We start from the raw sequence: 25,362 nt of genomic DNA on the forward strand, positions 1-25,362 counted from the left end.
TATATATATATATATATATATATATATGTGTGTGTGTGTGTGTGTAGATATATTCATTAGAATTTATATACACACATGCGTATATGTGTGTCTATGTTTTTGTGTGTGTGTATAAGAATATAGACACAGTTTCACAAAGCCTTTAATACGAAAATCTAATTTCTTGATTAATTTCTGTAGCTTCACCGCTTATAGATTTCGTCCAGCTTTTATAGAAGGTAAAATAAGTGACTAATTGTGTTTATATATAAGTACCTCACTTATTTAGGTTAAATCTGATCATACCACACCTGTAGATCTTCTGACCTAATTTCGTATATTTCCCTCTTCAAAAGTTTATATGCTAACCTGAAATAATGTCCTTCTTTGCATGATATTCGTCTATTTAGATTTACATTTAAACTTCTTTTCAAATAGTTTGCTATGATAAACTCTTTATAAAATTATAATGATATATTTTATTCACTTCACACATTAATTCATTGAGAACCGGAAGTGAGTTAGCTTATGAAATCATTGAGAGTCCAGTGTACGGTTCTTAAGTTCACATACATTACTTTAATACATACACAGATAGATTGATTACTGGGAATATTAAAGTCTGTTTAAAGGTTACTCATAGTCAAATTAAACAAATTTCGGTAAAAAAAATTTGCCAAATTTCATATGTACTCATTTAGGAATTATTTTGGTGCAAATAGTTACTCATCGTCAACAACATATTTTGAATAATTTTCCATGTCTTGCCCATATGCATTTGTGAAGCTTTTTACTGTTGGTTATTATTTGACGAAAAAAGTATTCGCTTTGTTTTACATGTCCACAGTTAACATATACAAAACAGTAACCTTTTTTTTTAATGGAAATTATAAAAAGCTCTCATTTACTCAGATACTATTTGCAGAACATCGAAAGCTACAGCGTATTTTCCCCCTCGGTGAAGATTTATTTGTATGTATCTATGTGTGTATATATTTATACACACACAGACACAAACATAGACGGATGTGGGGGACTTAATTATAGTGTAACATCCAGCCCGTAGAAATTGTTATACACAGTATGATGTGTCGTTTCGATCCTTCTAAAAGGAAATACAGAAAACGAGAATGAAATGTAAACTCGAAGTTCATTACCTTTTCTAAACAGACAAAAAATAATACTTCAAATATATTTCTTAATAATCATAATAATAATGTCTTTCGGTGTAAAATGTATATTTAACTATAACAATCCAATATTGTAATGACTCCCAGATTGTTCCTCTACTGACGACGAGACAAACTTAAGAATTTTAAGCTTTTCGTGTTTGTATCGTTTTTGTAGTTCTAGTTTGTATCTACCCAAAACATTTGTGCAAGTCAAACTTATTGGCTATCGTATTATTCTTGATTCAGACGTATACATATATATACATTGCAGATCCATTAACATCTTCAAACATTCTAAACGAAACATTAAATTAATGTCTTCGGGTGTTTTTATGATATTTACAGATGTAGTATAATTTGAAAGGAAACGTTAGTATTGCTTCTTTGAAGTTGAAAAATTAGCATTTTTATATGATGATCATCATCATTTAATGTTAGCTGGCATGGGTTGGACGGTTTGATAGAAGCTGGTGAGCCAGAGGTCTGACTGCACCAAGTTCCAATGTAAAATTTAGCATGGTTTCTACAATTTTGATGCCCTTTCTAATGCAAACGACTTTACTGAGCGTACTGAATACTATTTGCAGGACACAAGGCACCAATGAAGTCACCGAGTCACTTGCAAGACAAGACTACTCAATTGAGTAGGATGCAATATTGAGAGAGGTTGCTTTATACCAGTGATGAATTGTTAAAGTATGATAGATGTGCAGAAACAGGTATTCAATGTTTGATAAGTGAGACTGAAGCTAAAATATTGTGATAAATAAAGAAAAAATCTACCGAGTCTTTTAGAAAATAAGCAGCCAAGCTTTTCAAAGTTCTAGTCTTACCATAATTGTTCTGGGGTTAAAGTACTGAACTATCTACTAACTTGGTCATAAGTTCAAACTTGATCACATCCTCTATGGTTTGCCCTGAGCCAAAGACTATAACTATTTCATTTCGTCTTACACTTATTTCACAGCTGTATAATTAACATTAAGAATTGGAATCTTGTTGCAATAAAAACTGAAGTGTCCAGCAGAACTTAGTAGAATGAATAAAAAAGAACAAACAAAACAATATCTAATGTGTAAGAATAAGAAGAGATTTATTCAACTTGAAGAAAGAATGTGTATACGAAGTTGATGCATGCTGTTCCTGTTGGCAAGGCTGCATTTTTTCTCTGCACTGAAAGCTCAATTATACAAACTATACAGTGCTATGATAAAATGTGTACATTTCTGATAAGAAATAAGCTGAGTATGGTTCATTAGATAAATGATGTGTCTGAAAAACAGAATGAGCTCAGATATGGAAAGAAGATGATTGGAAATGAAAGAAAAGAAAATGAGTATCATTTGATGAAAAAAAGAAAAAGAAAAAGATGAGGTATTGTGAAGCGAGATAGAAATGGGGAAAAAAAATGCAAATGTAGTATTTGCTGAGAATCAAACCAAAATTTTGAGGAGAAAAACAACAACGGTTAAATATGACTGAACTAAGATTGCTGAAATGGATACAGTGAGGACTGCTAGTCTGTTTTGTCTAAGCCAAAATGAATGTGGAAACAAAAAGAAAAGAAATATTGGTTACATATCTATGAAGCAAATATTCAGGAAAATGATTTATTTTGTAAGTGCAAATAACTAATAGAAATGAAAGAATAAATAATAAAATTTTGGTAGTAGTAAAGATGGTCAGTATTCAAAAAGCCAGTTGTGGAATTCAATAAAATTCTTTCTAAATATGTGTTTGTTAGGGAGGTTAAAGACTAGATATTTTTAAATATTAAGAAGGATATTATTCCTGTAGTCAACTGGCTTTTTCTTGAGTACTCTATGGTACTAATAAAATAATAATCGTTATTGTCATTTCTATATGTATAAGAGTTGACCTGGTCTGTAACATTTTCTCTTTCTATGTATCTCACTTTTATCCCCTATAGTATTGAGTTTAATTACTACATTTGAAATTTTTGTTACTTATGTTTACTATCAATAAGAGAGAAAAAAATTGGTCCCTTTGGTTACAGAAACCAAAACACTGTGTGTCTCGAGGTTTAATGGATAATTCTGTGGAAGCAGTTATTGTAAAAGAGCAGAGGCTGGATTTCGAGATTAAAGAAGGGACTAACTAGTAGTATAAACTTCATTAACAGAGTGAGAAATAGAGAGCTAGAAGTAGTTATAGTCATCAAGAGTGAAACTGATAATAGCCGAAAGAATTTGGAGAGCAAGAATGGCAGCAACTGAGTTTAGAAAAATCATAAAGAGAGTGTTTCATCCAATGTTGTGTATGATGAAAGGTAAGACATGTGGAGTCAACATGAGGCTCTAAATTTTAGTTACAAGTTAATGCATCAGTCAAGGTTGTGAGGAATTGGGATCTGACAAACGATTCGTCCTATGTTTATTTTTTGTCTTAAACATACTTTGGAAAAATCCATTTGTATACTGCATCATTGTTACTATATGGTCTCCTTCTGTTCACATACATGTATAAAGTGATTATTTTTATAAAGGTTGTCTTTTTTACTTGAAATGCTGTTCAGTGGTGTCACCTAATTACTCAAGGTCATTCTTTATTCTTATATTGGTTTCAATTTTTGGCACAAGGCCAGCAATTTCAGGGGAGGGTGTAAGTTGATTACATGACCCCAGTGTTCAACTGGTACTTATTTTATCGACCCCGAAAGGATGACGGGCAAAGTTGACCTTGGCAGAATTTGAACTCAGAATGTTAAGATGGATAAAATGCTGCTAAGCATTTTGCCTGGTATGCAAATGGTTCTGCCAGCATAATGCCCTCTTTCATTTTTATATTATGCCTTTCTGACCGTTATTGCAAAACTAGCTTTTGTTCTTTTTGTATTCTGGATTGCACAACCACCAAAAAATATACGCAACAAAGAATTAGCAACAAAGTTTATTAAAATTAGCTCTGAAGAATTTTCAACAAAAATGGGCTACAAAAATAATTCTTTAAAAAATTGAAAAAGAATTTTTTTTTTTTTTTCTTTTTTGCAACAAACTTTATATCATTACAAAAGCTGAAGGAATCTGGACAAAGATGTTCAGATTATTTTATAGAAAAAAATAAGTTTCCAATAATTTGCTATGGAGAAGATTGTTAAGATTTTACGATCAGAATAGTGATATATTTGAGCTGAATAAAATTACCTGCAAAGAAATGGAATAAAATATTTTATTAATGGGACTTATAAAAATGTTTAAACTGGCTAATGCTTTAATGATGCCAATAGATTATGAAAAATGTAATTCTTTTTGTTTTTGAAGTCATGAAAAAAATCTGATGGTGGAGAAATGTTGTAAATTTGCAATATAATTTTTACAGTTGCTATGAAAAGAATGGAACCGGAGCTGCCAATTTTTGTGGCAGAATTAAAATAAAAATTGGCTGACTTTTGCTTCAGAGATACAGAGTGTATTATTGAAGACTGATTATGAGTGCACACAAGTATGAAAAATGTGCAACAGACAGTTTTGGAAGAAATAGACCCAGTACTAGAAATAAGCATTGAAAATTGCTGAAGCAGTCGAGAGAGCTATAGCAAACATTTGAAATTTGCCCAGAGGAAAACTTGAGGCTATGCCTGGAAAGAATGATATATTTGATTGGAATCAAAAGGCAAAATTGCCACAGTTTCCAAGCTAAAAATTGTACAAGTGAAAATCAACAAAGGGAAGAATTAGAGTATAATTTTTGCAATAAAACAGGTAATTTTTGGAATGATTGTAGATTCAAATTAAACCAAAATAGGGTTGGACAATATCAAAAGTATAATCAAAAGAATTTTTATCGTTAAAATAGAAAATGACCAGTTTTGAGAAATATTAACTCTTATCCTTGTGAAATTTTTTTACAAGTCAAAAACTTGATCCTGTAATGATTCTTACAAAAAGAAATGAATGACAAAAGAGAAGATTTCTCTAACAAGATTAATATGAATCGTGTGATATCCTGTATTTCAGAACTGGATGTCTGATGCAATGCCATCCAGTACTGTCATAGAGAAAGTTAAAAGTTAAATTATTAATAGCAAGTGTAATGAAATCAAGCCTATAAAAAATTCCATTAGAAAATACCAGACTATATTCAAATGTGATACTGAAGAGCAATGTCCGAAGCTGGAGCCAGTGAATGATCATAGGTAAGCAAGCCTGAATCAAAATTCAGTTTTTTGTGCTATGGGCACAAATCAATTTGACCATTCTGACGAAAAGTACAGTATGCTTTTAGCTTTATTGTCTCAGATTGTTGTGTACCATTACATTAAGTTGTCTTCCTTTTATGGCCCACTAAAATGTGTTCACAAATGCCCAATGTCTTTCGTATATTATCCTATGTGAAGTAAGTTCTACAGGGGAGTTAATTTGTGTATGTAAATGTTCTTATTATCTACACTCCCTTAGTTGTCAAGCTGACAGAATCAGATCATCCAACAAATTGCATAGTGCCATTTTTTCCAACTTATTAGATTCTGAGTTCAAATTCTGCCATGGTCAGTTTTGCCTTCAACACTTTCAGTATCAATAAAATAAATAAGTACCAGCTGAACACTGGCATCAATGTAATTGACTTGCTCTTTCTCTAAAATTGCTGGCCTTGTGCCAATATCTGCAGCCCCCTCATTGCATTTTGTTTATATTTAGAGATTGTGTGAAACAGCTAGTTCAAATTACACCCTGAGAGTATTTTGAGTGAAAGTTTTCAGATTGTTTTTATTTTCCAGTGAAAAATGAAGTTAACTTCAATGAATTTCAAATTATGTATTTAACCCAAGAAAATTTCTGGATGACACCACAGATAATCTCTAGCAAAATAAATGCATTTACTGGTTCTTGTTTTGTTCATTCTGTAGTTTGAAATATCAAGTTGTTCTGACAGAAGTTTAAATGAACGTTGTACACACTTGATATTAGTACTGAACCAACTTAACAGTCCATTGTAAATGTCGTCGCCACTGCTGTTATTACTTATTTTTACTGTTAATATTCTTGACATTGTCTGTGGTCTGTGTTTTCATATGTGGGAAATTTGAAATCAGAGGCTTCCAGTTTCAATCGATAGTTTGGTGGTTCTTTCAAATTCTGAATCAAACCCTCTGAGTTATCTGTAAAATTCTTTATATTTAATATTTAATAATACTGATAATAATAAATACATTCTGATGAAATTACCAATCCCAAGTTGCAAATATAAATAATATTGGTCAGATGACACTATCTCCTTAGATTAGTATAAATCTTTTCCTTAGGGAATGCAATTATCAACTATTATAGTGTTAACTTTCCTGTTGGTGGTGGGTGTCACAGAAATTGAGATATTATCCTATTAAATGCTAATCTTAGGCATGAGTGTGAAAAGTCAACTTATCATTTATCCATTAAGGTTTCCATGGTGACAGATCAACTAGTAGTGCAAGAACATCAAAACTTTTTTTTACATCAGCCATAATCACCCATTTGTTTCTTTTATTTATTTTATTTTCTTATTTACTGTTCTTACTAAGTTAACCAACTGGGAATAAGTCTGTTGGCCTCTAAATACAGGATAGCAAAATACCATTCATGAAGATGTTAAAATTTATGGTAAAATACTTAAAGGATTTTGTAAAATCACATCTTACTTGCATACAAATATTGTGTTTTTGTGATGCTTCCAAGTTTTGCAATCAAGAACTCTTTGTAATGAATTTTATCTTAATTCAATATATAGTCTTGGAGTTTCTTCTCTTTTTTCTTCTTTACTACTTAGCAGTACCGCTGACAATTTTCAGGGCTCCTGACTCTGATGAGAAGTTATCCTCAGATCAGAAACCTGCCTTGAATGCTTGCTACCAAATATCTCTACCAAAGGCATTCAAAGACCAAGTGGTAAGGTTCAACCAGATGATGGAGTGAATTTGGTCTATTATACAGTGGAGTTTAGGACTTGCTTTTGGAAATGTTGATATATTTGTTGAAACTTTTACTGTAGTCTTCCCAGTTATCTTGTACCAATCATAGTGACTAATTTTAAAGCTATCATATCTAATGAACCTACAAAAGCACATGCACAGGTTTACCTAACCTGCTGGCTATGAAATCTTAAATCTTAGAACTGCAGAATCAAGACTAACCTGGAGTTAAACAAACGTTGTCATTGCTTATTATTTGATAGTTTGGAATTCATGACCCATAAAAACTAATGTTTAATTTGTTTGTGTTTTAATGATTACATCAAAATTACTTGGATGAGGGAACAAATACCAAGCATCTTTCTACTTATATTTGAATTAAGAGACTACTTGCTGTGGAATTAAGGTTTAGTTGTCTTGTGAGTTACTTTGTGACCTCACTAGTACAGGTAGCACGAAAAAAAAAAAAAGCAGCTTGTACATTCTGTAAGATGGTTGGCTTTAGAAAACGCATCCATCTATTGAAGACTGTCAAAATTGACTTTAAAGTTTGCCACAGTCTCTAGACTTGATGGATCCTGTTGAAGCTTACCACCCATGCCAGCATGGATGACAGACGTTAAATGATGATGATGATACTATCAGGTTAATGAACTGATTGGAATCATTGTTTCATCATATTTTTTTCTAAATTCATTCTCTGAAATTGAAATTATTCCACATTGTATCAGTTCTGTGCATTTCCACAATGGTAACTACTTTAACATTCTAAGAATGCAAAACCACCTTACAAATAGGTGTAGACTAGGCTGTATGGTAAGAAGTTTGCTTTCAACCACATGGTTCTGGACTCAGTTGCACTGTGTGGTACAATGGGCAAGTATATTATCTGCAAAATAGATTTTATATATGTATGTACAGCCATATAGTTATAGCTTGCATATGGATATGTATGAGGTCTGATCAATAGGTATCCGGACTGTTCCCATAGTAACGAAGCTAAAGCATAGAGAGAGTGAAGACAATTAACACAAATTGACCTTGAACTCTGTGCACTAAGTTTTAACAGAGTAGTTCACTTCTGCAGTTTACAGCAGTGCTTGGAAGAAAGGTGTGTTGTATGTGATTGTTGCATTGACCATGACAGAGAAAGTTATCATGACAATACCTTCTCAGATGCCTACGCAGAATTGCAGAAAATGTATGGAGAGGAGTGTATGAGCTGCACACAAGTCTATGAGTGGTTCAGATGTTTTGAAAATGACCGAAAAAATGTCAATATTGACAAACGTTCTGGGAGACCCACAACCAGCAGAACTGAGAAAAACATCGCAGTTGTGAGGGGACATCACTGAATCACCATCCGTGGGTGATCAGAGGACATGCAGATTAGTTAGGGTTCAGTTCATACCATTATCCTTGAAGATTTGGGTATGAGACATGTGTCTGCCAAGTTTGTGCCAAAACTGCTTTCAGCTGACCAAAAGGACACTTGGGTTTCAGTTGCACAAGATCTCTTTGATTGTGTTGAGAACGATGAAAACTTTTTGAAAACTTTGTGTAGGCCTCTGAGCAGGTATTGCCAAGCTTTTGGCAAAATTTGATGCAGATTCTCTATTCAACTTTTTCTATCATTGTCAATGTGATGATCATGCACTGCACCACTTTCCTTCCAAGCACTGCTGTAAACAGCACAAGTGAGCTAGAATGTTAAAACTTAGTGGACCTGCACAACTGAGTTCAAGGTCAATCTGTACTAAGTGGCTTCACTCTCCATGCTTTAGCTTCATTACTATGGCAACAGTCCAGATACTTATTGATAAGACCACATGTGAATGGTAGATTAACTCAAGAAAACAAATTCATAATCTCAATTGAGTTGTTGGATTGATACAATCTAACTCTTGCCTATAATATTTAAAGCAAAAGTAAAGCCATATAGTTTGAATACCAAGATAGATGAAAATATATATTTATTCTTATAAATACAGTGGAACCCCAGTTTACATATACCTCTCATCAAGAACAAATCAGTTTAGGAATAATTTTTCAAACAATTTGTCTCATGTGACAAACGTTGTCTGGAGTAATGAACACATAAGCTGGCAACAAGCTGTGTATCAGCAGGAGAGCATCAGTTGCTATCTAGCTTTCACTCAGTGCACATCCCTATTTGAATTCACCATGTCTTCTCTTGATTTTCCCCACCGGAAAAATAGTTTTGGTTTACAACCATTTTCGGTGACAACCTTCAGGAATGAATTAAATTTGTAAACCAAAGTTCCTCTGTACTTTGGCTATATAATAAATCAAGACTGATGAAAATATATTTATACTCATAAATACCTTGGCTATATTTTATAGTTTTGTTCTCTCTGCCCCCACTCTTCAAATACAGTTTTGTAAGCTTAATAACTTTACTTAAATTGCCTCCCTCTTTAAAAGCCATGAGAATTTAATATCAATTTGTGGTTGAATTTTTATTCTATTTACTCTTTTACTCTTTTACTTGTTTCAGTCTTTTGACTGTGGCCATGCTGGAGCACCGCCTTTAGTCGAGCAAATCGACCCCAGGACTTATTCTTTGGAAACCTAGTACTTATTCTATCGGTCTCTATTGCCGAACCGCTAAGTTACGGGGACATGAACACACCAGCATCGGTTGTCAAGCGATGTTGGGGGACAAACACAGACATACAAACACATACACACACACACATATATATATATACATATATACGACAGGCTTCTTTCAGTTTCCGTCTACCAAATCCACTCACAAGGCTTTGGTCGGCCCGAGGCTATAGTAGAAGACACTTGCCCAAGATGCCACGCAGTGGGACTGAACCCGGGACCATGTGGTTGGTAAGCAAGCTACTTACCACACAGCCACTCCTACGCCTATTTATTTATTTATTTTAGAATTATAAGTGACATTTACAAGAATTAAGTTTAACTGCCTGTATATAGTGCAGTAGTAGTATTTTATTCAGTTTTAAAAAGTTTTCCTAACTGAAAACTAAAAATGGATTATTCCATATATATATATATATATATATATATATATATATAGTTCCATCCATATATTGACACTGACAAACTAGCTTCACTCGTTGGAAAGATGTCAAGTCTAATCCAATTAAGAAATATTGGCTTGTACATAGCTTGTTGCTGAGATCCTTATCATGAGATTTAACTTCTCCAAAACAGTCTCTAAAAATTGTTTCTTTTTTTTTCGTAGCTGAAATTCTCTGCTTGGGGAAAATGGCATTCCTTTTAATTTATTTTATCTTAGATAATAAAAAGAACTACAGGATTACAGTTCCTTTTGTCTTTTTTTTTTTTTTGTTATTAATTTTCTTGATGACTTCCTTGTAAGTAACTCTGTCAAAACTGTCAGTGCCATTCTTCAGTTCTATACATGCCTTTATGCCTTTACCAATAAATTGTCTCATTTTGTCTTGTGACTGTCTTGCAGATACACTGTTTTAGATGGAAATCTTTTAGTATTTTACATTAAATCATTTTTTTAAATCTTATTTTTGTTTAATTTTTTTGATTTTATGTAACACTTCCTTGAAAATCAGATGACTTGATAAAGTGTAATGATAATAATGATGATAATAATAATAATAAATAATAGTAATAATAATAAACATTGTGAAATTATTTAAGCACTAATATGAACATATTTTTTCCATTTACTAATTAATTAATACTATTTAAGCTTAATAATGTGCAAAATTGATTAAATTCTTTAACAGTTTGTTATATTCAAATTCTTGGCTCGTTAAAAAATACTATTTTCAATTACCAGAATTTTTTTCAAAGAGAATTAACCAGAAATTCCTGAGATTTAGTAGAAATTTACCAAAATAACTAATTAGTATTATTTTTTCTGTAGTAATATTAGCTTTTCATTTCATTTATATATATATATATATATATATATATATATATATATATATATATGCAAATATGTATTAATTTTTGACATACACAGAACTATGTGTGTCAAAAACTTATAGAATTATCTATATTAATAATAATAGTAATAATGATAATAATTTTGCTAGAATATATACACACATATAGTGTATTAGTTTTTGACACCCACATGCATGTTTGTATTTGTGTTAGAAAACTAATAGAATTATATCTAAAATAATTACACAAATTACTCTGCATCTATACCAATTATTATTTTATTTATTGTTATATTTCAGTGATAAACTAATAAATGAAATGCTTCTGGTATTTAGAGAGTAATGCCACAAATATTTGCTATTAAGCTAATAATAACTAATTATGGAGGCGTGTTGCTTAGTGGTTAGGGTTAGGGTTAGGGTGTTGGACTCAGAGTTGTAAGATTCTGATCTCAATTCCTGGACTGAGTGACGTGTTGTGTTTTTGAGTAAAGCACTAACCTTCAGATTGAACATATGACCATAGAAAATCTACCTCAGCAAATTCTGTCTAACCCATGCAAGCATGGACATTACATTGTTGATGATGATACCCAAATTAATGAGAATAATAAATTATATTATCTGCTTCCTTTGAAGCTGGAAATGGATCAGGAAAGAGAAGTTTTACCTGACAAGTCCCAAGGTAGTATAGAGTAATGATCTCTTGATACTGGGATTAGCAGTGAATACAGAAATAAGCAATCCTTGACTAAACACAGCCTGTCTTTGTTTGACAAAGACTAACATCAAACACCCAGCAGGTCTGGCTGTGAGAAACAGCATGGTAAGTGTGCTGTCTTATTGAAAGAGTCATACACCTTCTGATGATCACATTCACAATGATGGGCCAAGATCCTAGCTGTTGACTTCACAGAGAAATTTTTGTGACGTCAACTACCAGGATCACCCACTACCCCCAAATGTATTTTGGTAACATTTATATGCTTGGTAACTTACACTGGAATCATGTCTTCATCCTGCATCACCTAACACATGGATTAACCAAGTGTGTGTTCTGTTGTTTCTTATATGTGGGTCAATATTCAAATACTCTGCTACAGAGCCATCTAAAAGCATTCTTTAATGCTACATTTAAAAAGAAAAAAAAATGGAACCTATATAAGATGGCAGTTCTGGTAGATATAACAAGCTACCCCACACCACACAACACATACTTCCACTAACAGAAAAATGCACCTTGGATAATATAGTCCTGGATACACAATGTCTAGAAAAAAAAAAGTAAAAAGATTTTGATGATGAAGTCTTTACTGATTAGAGGTCTGACCTGTGGCTAAGGAACAAGAAGTATTTCCCTATTGAGATATCTGAGCATATCATTTTACATAGAATCAACTTTGTTATCTGATTTTATGTTTTGAACAAAAGCTAATTATCCAAGTAATTTATTTCCTATTGTTTCAAAGTCGCCAGCTTAAAAGTTTTTTGTATAAATACTAGTCTTTTGCTATCCTACTTACTACATACATATAAAAGGCTGTGAAGCTGTAATCACGTATTGTTTAATATTCTTTAGAATTTACATCTTACTATTAAGAGGGAAAAAAAACTATCAAATGGAACAAATATGATTTTATTTCACATTCCACACTTTTGTAAGTTGTTTCACTTTGTAATACATTATTTTGTTTATAAGTATAATTGTATTTATTTTGATTTTTTTCAGTGCTTATTGCTTTTAAATTAGCATTATTTAATTTGTTCTCTCATTTTCATGTTGCTTTTCTAAGAAATTTAATTTTTGATTAATTAAATGATTTGTATGTTTTCATTTGACACAGATTTTATTTCTTTATTTCTTCTGTCTAGTTCTTGTTGTTCAAACCCTGGCTGAGCAGACTTGTGATCAAAAGAATTCTAACTATAGCCAAATAGTCTTTTCAGACATAGTTTATCTCAAACTACTGTATCCTATACACCTTCTCTGTTTTTTTGAAAGATGTTATAGAGAGATTTAACTGCTGTTTCTGGTAGGTAGAGCTACCATGTAGAGGTACCCTCACTGGTTTGTTTAAAGGCTAAATATAACAAGCAGTGAGTAAGGAACACATTTTACCCTAATATATGAGAAATTGCATAATGCTCAGTAGTTAAAATAATAAATTTAGGATATATTTTTTTGCTCATGAATGCTAATTCTTTCTTCTATAGGTACAAGGCCTAAAATTTTGTTGCGAGGAGTTAGTCAGTTACATTCACCTAAATACCAGTTGAGCTCTGGAATCAATATAATCAACTAACCCCCTCCTGCAAATTAACAGGCCTTGCACCAAATTTTGAAACAAAGGCGGAAGCTGGGAAAAAAGCTTAATGGCATCTCTTCTGGTTTTACTGTCTGAGTTCAAATTTCACCAAGGTCAACTTGCCCTTTCATCAATTTCAGGGTCAATTTAATACTAGGAACAATGTGATTGACTAGCACCCTCCCCACAAAATTTTAGACCTTGTGCCTATAATAGAATTATTATCATTATTATTTGGGTGGTTAAGTAGCAAGTTTTTTTTACAGTTAAGAAAGGAAAATGGATTCTCCAAAGTACAAGTGGAAATCCATTGAAATTCAAATTGCTTTGTCTTTACACTTTAACCCTTATCAAATGTATTACTTATTTATTTACATTGTTTTGGATTAATTGTGGCTTCAAGAGATCAATGATGTGATCATTTATTTTTAGTATGACATTATAGGTTGGGTGTGAGTGGCCAGATCTAAACAATTTGAACATGAAAGAGGTACAATATCTGGGCTGGATATGGCTAGTTTAAATGATAAAAGATTAAGCATTATAAGGAGTTTCAGAAACAGATGCCTATTTGAACCTCCATATGGCAACTGCAGTTGGGTTTATAAAGTAAAATAATCCAAGGATTGCAAAAATGTTTGAAATATAGCTACTGGTGCTGGAGTCGAAGCTTGCAGGATAACCAAACATTTGGAGAAATGGTTCATAGAGTAAGGTGGAGCAGGCAATATGTGAAAGTATTGAATGTATTGCCCAAGAATGTTGCTGGATTATAAATATTTACATATGTATTTAAGCTGCCAAGCACTGATGCCATTGGACATTTGAAATGGCTTGCTGTAACTGGTAAATAAGTTCTGTTGTCTAGCTTATGTAATTGGTTCTGAAAGGAGAGTTAGCGATAGCATAGGGAGTTGAGTTTATAGAGGCTGAAAAAATTAACAAACTGCTGCATATGTTTGAAATAAATGAAAGGGATTCTGTTGCTATTCAAAAGGTTAAATATATTAAGAATGTCAGGAGTGTAGTGGAGCATAGCAGATTTGCACTAATTAGAGAGTTAATAACTTCAGTATGATTAATTGAAAATGTAATGGGAACTTGAGTGGTATGTTTAAGCAAATGAGTTGTCAAAAGTACATAAACATCTAAAGTATCACTTACCATATCCATAAGAGATGACTGTTAATACCAGTAAGATTAAATGAAAAAAATCTTGGTAAAGGGTAGGAATCCTAGCTGCTATAAATGCTGGTCTTCGCAATCTCTGAGCAATTTCATAGATATAACTTCATAAACTCATGAATTCCTTTGTAGAGCTAGTTCTGATCCATTTGCTCACCTGCAAAGCTCAAGCAAAACCTCAACAGGAGTATTATTCCTATATATATATATATATATATGGAGGTGGGGGCAGTGTTACTGCCTACATATATTAACATGATAAACTGAACCAGACATTGTTAAGAAGCCTATTTCCCAACCATGTGGTCTTGGGTTCAGTCCCACAGTGTGGCACCTTGGACAAGTGTCTTCTACTATATCCATAACCAAAGCCTTGTGAATATATTTAGAGGATGGAAACTGTGTGTGTGCATGCATGCATGTATGCATATGTTTTGTGTTTGTCCTGCACAACCACTTGACAACAGGTGTTGGTTTGTTTATGCCCCCATAACTTAGTGGTTTATCAAAAAGAAACTAATAGAATAAGTATCAGGCTTTAAAAAAGTAAGTACTGGGGGTGGGGTCAAGGCAGTGCCCCAGCATGGCCACACTTCGATGACTGAAACAATAAAAGATTAAAAAGAAAATTTTTTTTTTAAATAACATAGAGATATTCAACTGAAGAGGACAGATTCAGTCACCAACCAGCTTCAGATCTGTTATCTCAGAAGATGCTGTTTTATCTCTGTTTTGAACCCATGTTTCCTTATAACCATGTCCTTTGTCTCATTTCTCTGGATACTGCACTAAATGCATAGCCCAGTCCTTTCCACTCATGACCAACACCTCTAGAATTCCCTCTGTCCTTGTTTTCCCACAGACACTGTTTTACAGATGTTCAAACTCAACATCAACCATATGATTCATTTCATCTGTCTTGTATAACTTGCAAATGTGAAGGTACATGGCTCAGTGGTCAGAGCATCAGGTTAGAGCATGAGGTAGTGAGTTCAGTTCCTGGACTGGGGATGTGTGTTGTGTTCTTGAGCAAGACACTTTATTTCACATTGCTCACTCAGCTGTAGAAATGAGTTGCGACATCACAGGGGCCAAGCTGTGTCAGCCTTTGCCTTTCCCTTGGACAACATTGGTGGTGTGGAGAGGGGAGGCTGGAATGCAAGGACGACTGCTGGCCTTCCATTAACAACAGCCTTGCCCAGACTTGTGCTTCAGAGGGGAACTTTCTAGGTGCAATCCCATGGTCATTCATGACTGAAGGGTGTCTTTACCTTTTATATAGCTTGCAATGGTGAAGAACAATGTCAGTTCTGACTGTTATTATTTTTTTTTTAAATCATGAATAAATATAGGTGCAAGCATGGCAGTGTAGTAAGAAGCTTGCTTCCCAACCACATGGTTCCAGGTTCAGTCCTGCTGTGTGGCACCTTGGGCAAGTAGCTTCTGCTATATCTTTGGACTGACCTAAGCCTTGAGTGGATTTGATAGACAGAAACTGAAAGAAGCCTGTCATATAAATACATATATATATATATGTCTGTGTGTGTGCATTTGTGTATCTTTGTGTCTGTGTTTGTCCCCCCACCACCGTTCCACAACTGGTGTTGGTTTGTTTGTCCCTGTAGCTTAGCGGTTTGGCAAAAAGAGTCCAATAGAATAAGTTCCAGGGTCGATTCATCGGATCTATTTTAAAACGGGGGCCACATTTTTCATTAATGTTTTACGTAGTGTTTTTGGTACCGAAAGACTTTCAAACTTCATATACTTATCTATTTTGTGTTATAGAACAGAAAAATATTTTTGTATTCGAATTTATTTCATGTAAAAAATTGTCTTATTTCGATAATTTCAACCAATCACTGACAAGTATTCAGTTGTTTACATTTACTCCTTTGGCTGATTAAGCGATGTAAAGCGTATTTAATCTCCATACCTTCGTTTTATTTGCTTTTTTCATTTTAAATTTGCTTTAACCCTAACCCTAACCCTAACCTTAGGGTTAGGGTTAATTGTTTCAGAATCGTTTGTTTATGTAGTCGGCACTTAATGTATATCGGCTGAATGGACATCAGTGATTGGTTGAAATTACAGAAATACAACTTTAACATGGAATAACTTAGGGATTTCTTTTTTTTTTAAGAAGACTAAGAGAAAAAGATGTTTTATATGACGCATTCTACCAGTGTTCCAAGTTTCAAAGTGTTTCGTTAATGAAAAATGTGGCCCCCCGTTTTAAAAAAGATCCGATTCATCTAACTAAAAGTTCTCCTTGGCAGTGCCCTAGCATGACCACAATCTAATGACTGAAACAGATAAAAGAATATGATTTTTTTTTTGCTTTTCATTTTTATTATCACCTTTTATCTCGTATTTTGAATTTTCTAATAATTCTTAGTAGTTTTTGCACTATTTTACTCAGATAGAATGTTAACCTTAGAAATACTACATTATTTAACAAATCCTATCTTGTTCTGTTTGTTTCTGTGGTGATAGTATTTTGTACTAAAAGAAGAGAATAACAGTGGAATTTGAGTGACAAAACTGATTATTCATATTCAGACTATGTTAGTTTATGCCCTTGTCAGTTATCAGCAATAATTAACTAAGATTTGTTGCCACAAAGCATATAATCAGGACAAAATAGTATCAAAAATATATACATAAATACAGTGTAGAGATGGGGCTGGGTTCCCTGAGAAAATCTGCACTTTGCCTGCTGCAAGGCATCAATTGTCAAGTGATCAATCTTAATTCACACCAGATACATCATAATAACAGGGACTATAAAAGCATTATTGCTTTATTTGATTTTTTTTTCTCCCTTTCCCTTCCTCTTAGCTATCAGTTCTTCCTCATGTGAGAAGCTTGGTCATACTGGGAGTCAGTGAAACGAGGCTCTCTCAAACTTTCTGTTAACCTCTTATATAATTTTACTTATTACTGCTTCACTCTTAGTCTAACCTTTCACAAACTGACTGACCCTTTTCTTCCTGCTTAGATAAATTAAGAGACTGTAGTTTATCATCTGTATATTCTTTAAAAAAAAAAAAAAAAAAAAAAAAGAAAAGAAAGAAAAAAAGGAATATTTTGTTTTTATGTACTATTAGTTAGGTATGTGTACTTTATACAAAAACAAATTAGACATTAATGTATGGGGGCATATGTTTTCATTTAAGATGTCCATATGTTGCGACCTTTTTTCGCTCCTAATGCACTAATTATGGAGTAGTTCTTCTCCCTTATTAAGTCTGCTTAATGAGTGTTATCTGTTATTTCTAAATTACGATGCTTGCCTAAAATGAGTTTGTTGATAATAAGCAGTTTTGTTAAATATATAACACACTTTGTTCACTTGCAATAATTTTTTCCTCATTTTACACACACACACACCAATGGTTTTTGTAAAATGAAACAATATACAAAATGTGGGATTTCATATTTTTACTTATTGTTTATTTTTGCTATTCAATTTGTTTTCTAATACCAACTTTGTGTATGTACATGTGTGTGTGCAATAGCATATATTTTAACAAGATTTGAATTCAATTAACCAGAAGCTTGTATGCACACACATACACAACACACACACACATCATATGTAACTTGTATTCCTACAAGTTCTCACTTTTAAGGTATGCATCCTTATTTTCTTAACCACAACTAAGTAAGGTCTTACTGACTGATAATGTAATAAAGTGCTCCGCTTGTTATCGCTCATTAGATTTATTTATGATATGAACTTGGACACTGCCCATAAATATAATAGAGAGAGAAATAGATATATATATATGTGTGTGTGTGTGTGTGTATATATATATACATATATATATATATATATATGTATATATATAAATATATATACACACACATATATATATATAGAGAGAGAGAGAGAGAAACTGTTATAATTACTGATGCCAAGGTTTAGGTAATGTTATAAAAAAAAAGTTTTTGAAAAGTGTCATGATAATAATGAATAGTGCTCTCATTTTCAGGAAACTTTTATGAGAATTTTGTGACCCATGGATATTTCTCTACCCTGCTCCCTCTTCTTGAAAATCATTTTCAGATGTAATGCTCCAGAAAAGGTTAAAGTAAAATAGGGCAAAAAAAAAAAATTCTTTAATAAAAAAGAAAAAAAAAAGCATGCTCAGGAACTTCTAAACCAATTTATTTTTGTATTCCTTATGTAATACTTTTCTATTTGTCTTCCCACATCATGAGTATTTGCTTTAGCTCTAATTATTTTTCTTTTCAGAATCCCTCTCATGTATAAAAAAATATTTACTTGTGTTTTCAACAGTTATTGTTGTTGGTAGTTATCTCTACGACCATCCAGATTTAAACATTGCTGTATTCATTCATTGTGTAATGAAGGGTACTTTTTGAAATGTGTTTTGTTTTTGTCAGATAACAGATAGTGTGATTTGAAGGAGATTTTTCTCTTTCTGGCAAATTTCAAAGATTTTGTTTTGGGCTTTATTTAACATCTTCATCATTTAATGTCCACACTTTTCCATGCTTGCATAAGCCAGTTGGATGCCTTTCTTGCCTCCAATCCTCACCTGTTTCCAGCAAGGTGAAATGGCCAAACATGCTTTTGTGGAAGACTGGAAGCAAACAGCCTCACTTTTATGATGATGATGATGTTCATTTACAACCATCATGTAATGTCAAAACAAGGTTACACACATAAACATATAATGCCTGAGAGACCTGCATGGTGTGGATGTAACTGTCTTCAAAACAAAACTGGATTTCCTCCTGTCAAGGGTTCCACGTGAGCCTACCTCATGGCAGGAAACAGATGAGGGCAGCAGCATCAAATTCCCTTATTCACCAAATGTCACATATCAGAGGAGGTTTCAAATATTGGTGTAGCACAACCAGTGGTGGTGCCCCAGCATAACTACAGCTTTGAAGCTGAAACAATTTAAAGGGTTAAAGATTTATATATGTGTATGTTTGTGTGTGTGACAGTTTCTTTCAGTTTCCATCTATCAAATCCACTCATAAGCTTTTGGTCAGCCTGGAACTTTAATCAAAGACACTTGTTCAAGGTGCCATACTCTGGGAGTGAACCCAAAACCACGTATTTGGAAAGTAAGCTTCTCAACTACACAACTATAGCTGTACCTATATGTGTGTGTGTGTGTGCGTGTGTGTATGGTGCCACGTAAACACCCATACAGTACTACATGAAAGCACTCAGCTCACTCTGTAAAGTTGGTATTAAGAAGGGCATCCTGCTGTAGAAACCATGCCAAATCAGACTGGAATCTGGTGCAGCTCCCCAGCTTACCAGCTCTGGTCAAACTGTCTAACCCATACCAACATGGACAACAGATGTTAAATGATGATGACGACGATGATGAGATATATATTGGAGATATCTGCTTAAAATGTTTGACTTTATCATTGAGAATATATCAACCAAATAAACATGTGTCATTTCAAAATGATATAGGTAGATGCAGACAGCTATGTGCTTAAGAAGTTTACTTTACTACATGGTTCTAAATTTGATCTCATGGTATGGCATCTTGGACAAGTATCTTCTATTGTAGCCTTTAGTTAAGGAAGGTTTTGTAGGTGGAATTTGGTAGACAGAAACTGTGAAAACCTATCATTTTGTGTGTATGCATGTCTGTTTTTGTATATATTGTAATAAAATACTGACGTTAAGTTGCATCCTTTTATGCCAGAAGTTAACTTAGCCATTCAATAAAATAGGTACAGTGAGTGAGGAGTCTGTATTTTATTTCACCTGATATAATATAATCACTTTAATGATGCTTTTGTGATTATTTTCATTTCACCAACTTTTGATGCTTGAAGACAAGTTACTGAGAGCAGCAAAGAATTCTTCTAACTTGTATCAGTCAGTTGTGATTTCCTGTTGTTTTTCTCAGTTTCATGAATGGAAAGTGTTTGTTCACATCAGTACATTGTTGTTAAATGACAGATATGACTATGGGCAAATTTTCTTGGTTCAGAAAAATGTTTATAGAACCTGTGATCACCAGAAATTAATCATGTCAGCAACATTTGGAACCGAGAGAAAAACCTCATTAAATCCCATTTTCAATAATGAACTTGTTTGCAAGTCAATAAATTCAATTTGTATGCTACCAGGCAGCATTTCATGAATTTTGTTCACTAAGTGAAAATGGATTTTAAACACAAGTATGTGTTGTCTTTTGTAGTAATTCACAAAAGGGATTTTTGAATGCATCTTCCCAATAACCTGATTTTTTGCAACATGTTTTGTAAAATTACTATTATCCTAGCACATTCACCTTGCTCTTCTTTTAAGTGAAGAAGCTGGTTCAATTCCTTTATTTTCTAGCTAAGTGATGACCAGTTTTAATATCATCATCCAAACCTTTGCCAATTTGCTGTGCTTGAGAAGACTCATCAGTCAGTGCCAGTGACAATCTCACCATGCTGGTGACACATAAAAGGCACCCACTACACTCTTGGAGTGGTTGGTGTTAGGAAAGATATCCAGCCATAGAAACCAAGGCAAATCAGACCGAAGCCTGGCACAGCTCTTCGGCTTACCAGTCCCAGTCAAACTGTCTAGCTTCTGCCAGCATGGAAAATGGATGTTAAATGATGTTGACAATGATGATGACTATCATCTATTAACTTGGGAAACAATTTGTTCTTGCTCTGCAATTTCAAATTTTAGATCATGGAGATGGCTGGTAGCATAAACAAAAACTGCTAAACCAAATTGCTGATTGTTATCCATTTCTTCTAATAAATTTTCTTCTAATAAAAAATTTACAAACATACATTTCTTTCAGTTTACCAAATCTACTCAGGGGGGCAGATAACAAAGTGTTGCCTTACTCCACAACCAGTGAACTAATGTAACACTCTTCATTCAGATTTTAAGAACTCTAGAGGATTTGTGCAGTTCCAAGCAACAGTTTTCTATAGATGCTTTATCTTCACATTTACTCTTATTTTCATTATCTTTACATTTACTCCTATCTAATATTATTATTGTTATTTTGCTGAACTCCCTATTATCAGTTTGCTGCTCAGGTATTATAGGCATAAATGATTCTTTTCATAAAAAAAGTAGATGGTATAATTTTGTCAGGTCTATAAGAATTAATTTTTAAAAATGGAGGAGTGTACAATTTTCTTATTGTATCTGTTTTTATTTAGGTGTGTAATATTTCACATCATCATCATTGTTTAATGTCTGCCTTCAATGCTGACATGGGTTGGACAGTTTGACAAGAGCCAACCAGGTAGAAGACTACACCAGGCTTCTGTATCTGTTTTGGCATGGTTTTTACCGCTAGATGCTCTTCTTAACACTAACCACCCCACTGAGTGGACTGAATGCTTTTTACATGGCACCAGCCATCTATTATTGCAAAAATAAACATATACATTGGTTTGTTTCTAGAAATATTTTGTTTTAGTCTGTACAACCTATATGAAAATTGGCAACTTATTAATCAACTAATAACTCTACTTTGCAGTTTCAATTTTCTTCTTAAAAAAAAGAAGCCTTTCAGTAATTGTATAGGTCATCTTCTTTTCAGTAATTCCATTCTGTCATCAGTGTTCCAGTAGTCATTCTTTGTTTCTGATTCACACTTTTTCCACAATTCTTTCCATTTTATCTCCTACATTTTCTGTCTGTAGAATTCAAAATCTCAAATCTGACAGCCAATCCATCAAAGCAACATTTTTCTCTTCAAATCATCTTTACTAGTCTTGGCAGCTTGATAGTTGTTGCCTTTATCCATGAAGAATCTTAACACTTCTTTTTTACTTTTCTTATCTTCTCTTTTCATTCAGTCTGAGATATTTTGATGATTGAGCATCTGTGTGTATTGCTTTTCATAGTTCAGTAAATATTCATTTTGTGATATACATAGCACTATTCTAAAACGGTCAGTAAAATGACTTATCAAGCCCATTTAAAAAAAGAAAAGAAAAAAATTATGAAAATAAACAAGGCCATTCTAATTTTAGATTTCCAAAAATCTTTGAGGATACTTAAAAATATTTATATATTCCTAAACATTCAATTTGAAGAAGCCAACTGAGTGAAGACCTAGGGGAAGACCATAAACAAGATGGTCAGGTAAAACTGGTAGTTTCAGTCACTGAAAGAAGCTCACCCTGTATGTATATGTCTATATCTATGTATGTATGTGTACGTTACTGTCTCCTTGCCTTGACATCATATTATAGTTGTAAATGAATGTCACCATCGCACCAGCAGTGTCTTTTGTTTCCAATCTTTCATGAAAACATGTCTAACCACAGGGAAATATCAACTTACTTGGAAATGGGTGGGAGTTGATGACAAGAGAGGTATCCAGCTGTAGAAAATCTACCTCAGCAGATTCCATCCAACCCAGGTGAACATAGAAAAGTGGACATTAAAACAATGATAGTGTGCTTGTGTGTGTGTGTGTGTGTGTGTGCGAATGCTTATAGTCTGCACTGAGCTATCTCTCTGCATGTTGAATCTCTGTTTGCAGCTCAGTGACGAATGGTGACATCACTGTTTGTGGGTGGGCTGCAACTTGTGACAATTGTTAAAATATCCTGTCAACAGATCGTCTGCTCACTCTGTACTTGCAAATTCTTCTGGACTGAAACAGCCCTTGCTTGAAAAACAAGTAATGGTTGACAAGAAGAAGAGCATCTGTCTGTAAAAATTCAGCTTCTATTACTTCAGCTTCTAAAGCAGTGCTAACATGGAGAAAAACTAGCATTAACTGAATGAATGAACAATTTCAAAGAAAATTAGCAAAGAAAGAGAGAAAAGAGCTAAATTATGAGATTTTAACTTACCAAACAAATTTTCAATAAATCTAGTTGTAACAAAAATAAAAATAGTGTACATTATTTACATTTAACAGATATTTGTCCTCATCTTGTTTGTTGTTAACACAATGTTTTGGCTGATATACCCTCCAGCCTTCTTCAGGTGTCATGGGGAAATTTCGAACCTGGGTTCTCATTCCTAAGGTATTTTTCGATGTTATTATTATTATTGTTCAAGTCACTGCTTGGAATTGAACTCGGAATCTTAGGGTTAGTAGTCCATGCTCTTAATCACTACACCATATGCCCATGGGCATATGGCATGGTGGTTTGAAATTTCCCAGGTTTGAAATTTCCCCAAGACACCTGAAGAAGGCTGGAGGGTATATCAGCCTGAATGTTGTGTTAACAACAAACAAATGAGGACAATTATCCATCGAATGTAAATAATGTACACTATTATTATTGTTGTCATCATCATCATCGTTGTTGTTGTTAGTATTATTGTAATATACATTCTGGTAATTGAAAACACTAATTAAGAATTGAAAAAGCAACCCTTATTTTTCAAGGCATGAAAGAAATTTACAAAATTAAAGAATCTGTCTAACACAATCTTTAGTTTTATAAGTCAATAGATAAGTTATAGTTCAGTGTTTTGCTTATGGTTTGTAGAATTAACTGACTTTTCACCAAATGTCTGTTAAACTGATTCTCAAGACATTTATTTTACTCAATATCTCATTCATCTTCATCTGATAGTCTTTTTAATTTTGGTTATGTCCTTGTGTTTTTTTCTTATTGTTGTTATATTTAATTGATTTCAGGACAAAATGATTGATTGCAACTTGTCAACTATATATATATATATATATATATATATATATATATATATATGTTACAAAAACAAAATAGAAACTACATGTGGAAATGTAAGGGGAAAGTAAGAAGAAAAATAAGTGAAAATGCACACACACACACACACGTGTGTGTGTGTGTGTGTGTGTGTGTGTGTGTATGTAAGTAACACCTATGCTTAAAGATAGGTTTTTGCAAGACAAATATCAAAGTGGTCCATGCTATTTGAAATAGTTTCTTTTTCTTCTCTTTTTTGCTCTCTAATTTACAGTTGCAAATATGGCTGTACAGTTAAGAAGCTCTCTTTGGGACCATATGGTTTCAGGTTCAGTCTCATTGCAGGGCACCTTGGGCAAGTGTCTTGTAGTATAGCTCCAATCCAGCCCTACCAAAGCCTTGTGAGTGAATTTGGCTGACAGAAACTGTATGGAGAAACGGTGTGCATGCTTGTGTGTGTGTGTGTGTTTCTGCTTATATTTATTCTCCCATACCACTTGACAACCGGTGTTGGTTTGCTTATGTTGGCAAAAAGGACCAATTAAATACAGTACCAGGCTTTAAAAAAAAACATTTTTTAAGTATTGGGGTCAATGACTGGAATAAGTATAAGGTAAAAAGATAAACCTTCTCTTACCTTTTCTGTTTTTTTCTCTTCCTCTCTTTGCAGTTTACATTAATTCTGTTCAAGCATTGAACTGCTATGTGTGCAATTCAACATTGGATGACAACTGCAATGCAAAATTTGAAAAGACTGAGATAAACCCTGTAAAGCCGCAACATTGTAATGTCTACAATGCCAAATATTGCATCAAAGTCTATGGAATGTGGGGAGGTAAGTTCTTGTTTGAAATTTGGCACATACATACATACAGATGAGGTGGAGGCGCAATGGCCCAGTGGTTAGGGCAACGGACTCGCAGTCATAGGATTGCGATTTCGATTCCCAGATCAGGAGTTGTGAGTGTTTATTGAGCGAAAACACCTAAAGCTCCACAAGGCTCCGGTAGGGGATGGTGGCGAACCCTGCTGTACTCTTTCACCACAACACTCTCTCACTCTTACTTCCTGTTTCTGTTGTACCTGTAATTCAAAAGGCCAGCCTTGTCACACTGTGTCACGCTGAATATCCCTGAGAACTACGTTAAGAGTACACGTGTCTGTGGAGTGCTCAGCCACTTGCACATTAATTTCACGAGCAGGCTGTTCCGTTGATTGGATCAACT

General features: G+C 33.6%; 1 protein-coding gene across 1 annotated transcript in view; it reads left to right on the top strand.

The window, feature by feature from the left end:
* LOC106870646 (uncharacterized) overlaps positions 1–25,362 on the top strand; it is a 55,023-nt gene that overhangs the window by 669 nt on the left and 28,992 nt on the right. Inside the window, exon 2 of the mRNA XM_014916789.2 lies at positions 24,807–24,971. Coding sequence (XP_014772275.1) covers positions 24,807–24,971 — 165 coding nt within the window. The remainder of the gene's footprint in view (positions 1–24,806; positions 24,972–25,362) is intronic.

This window comes from Octopus bimaculoides, chromosome 2 (genome assembly GCF_001194135.2).
Source record: "Octopus bimaculoides isolate UCB-OBI-ISO-001 chromosome 2, ASM119413v2, whole genome shotgun sequence".
NCBI classification, from domain to species: Eukaryota; Metazoa; Mollusca; class Cephalopoda; order Octopoda; family Octopodidae; genus Octopus; species Octopus bimaculoides.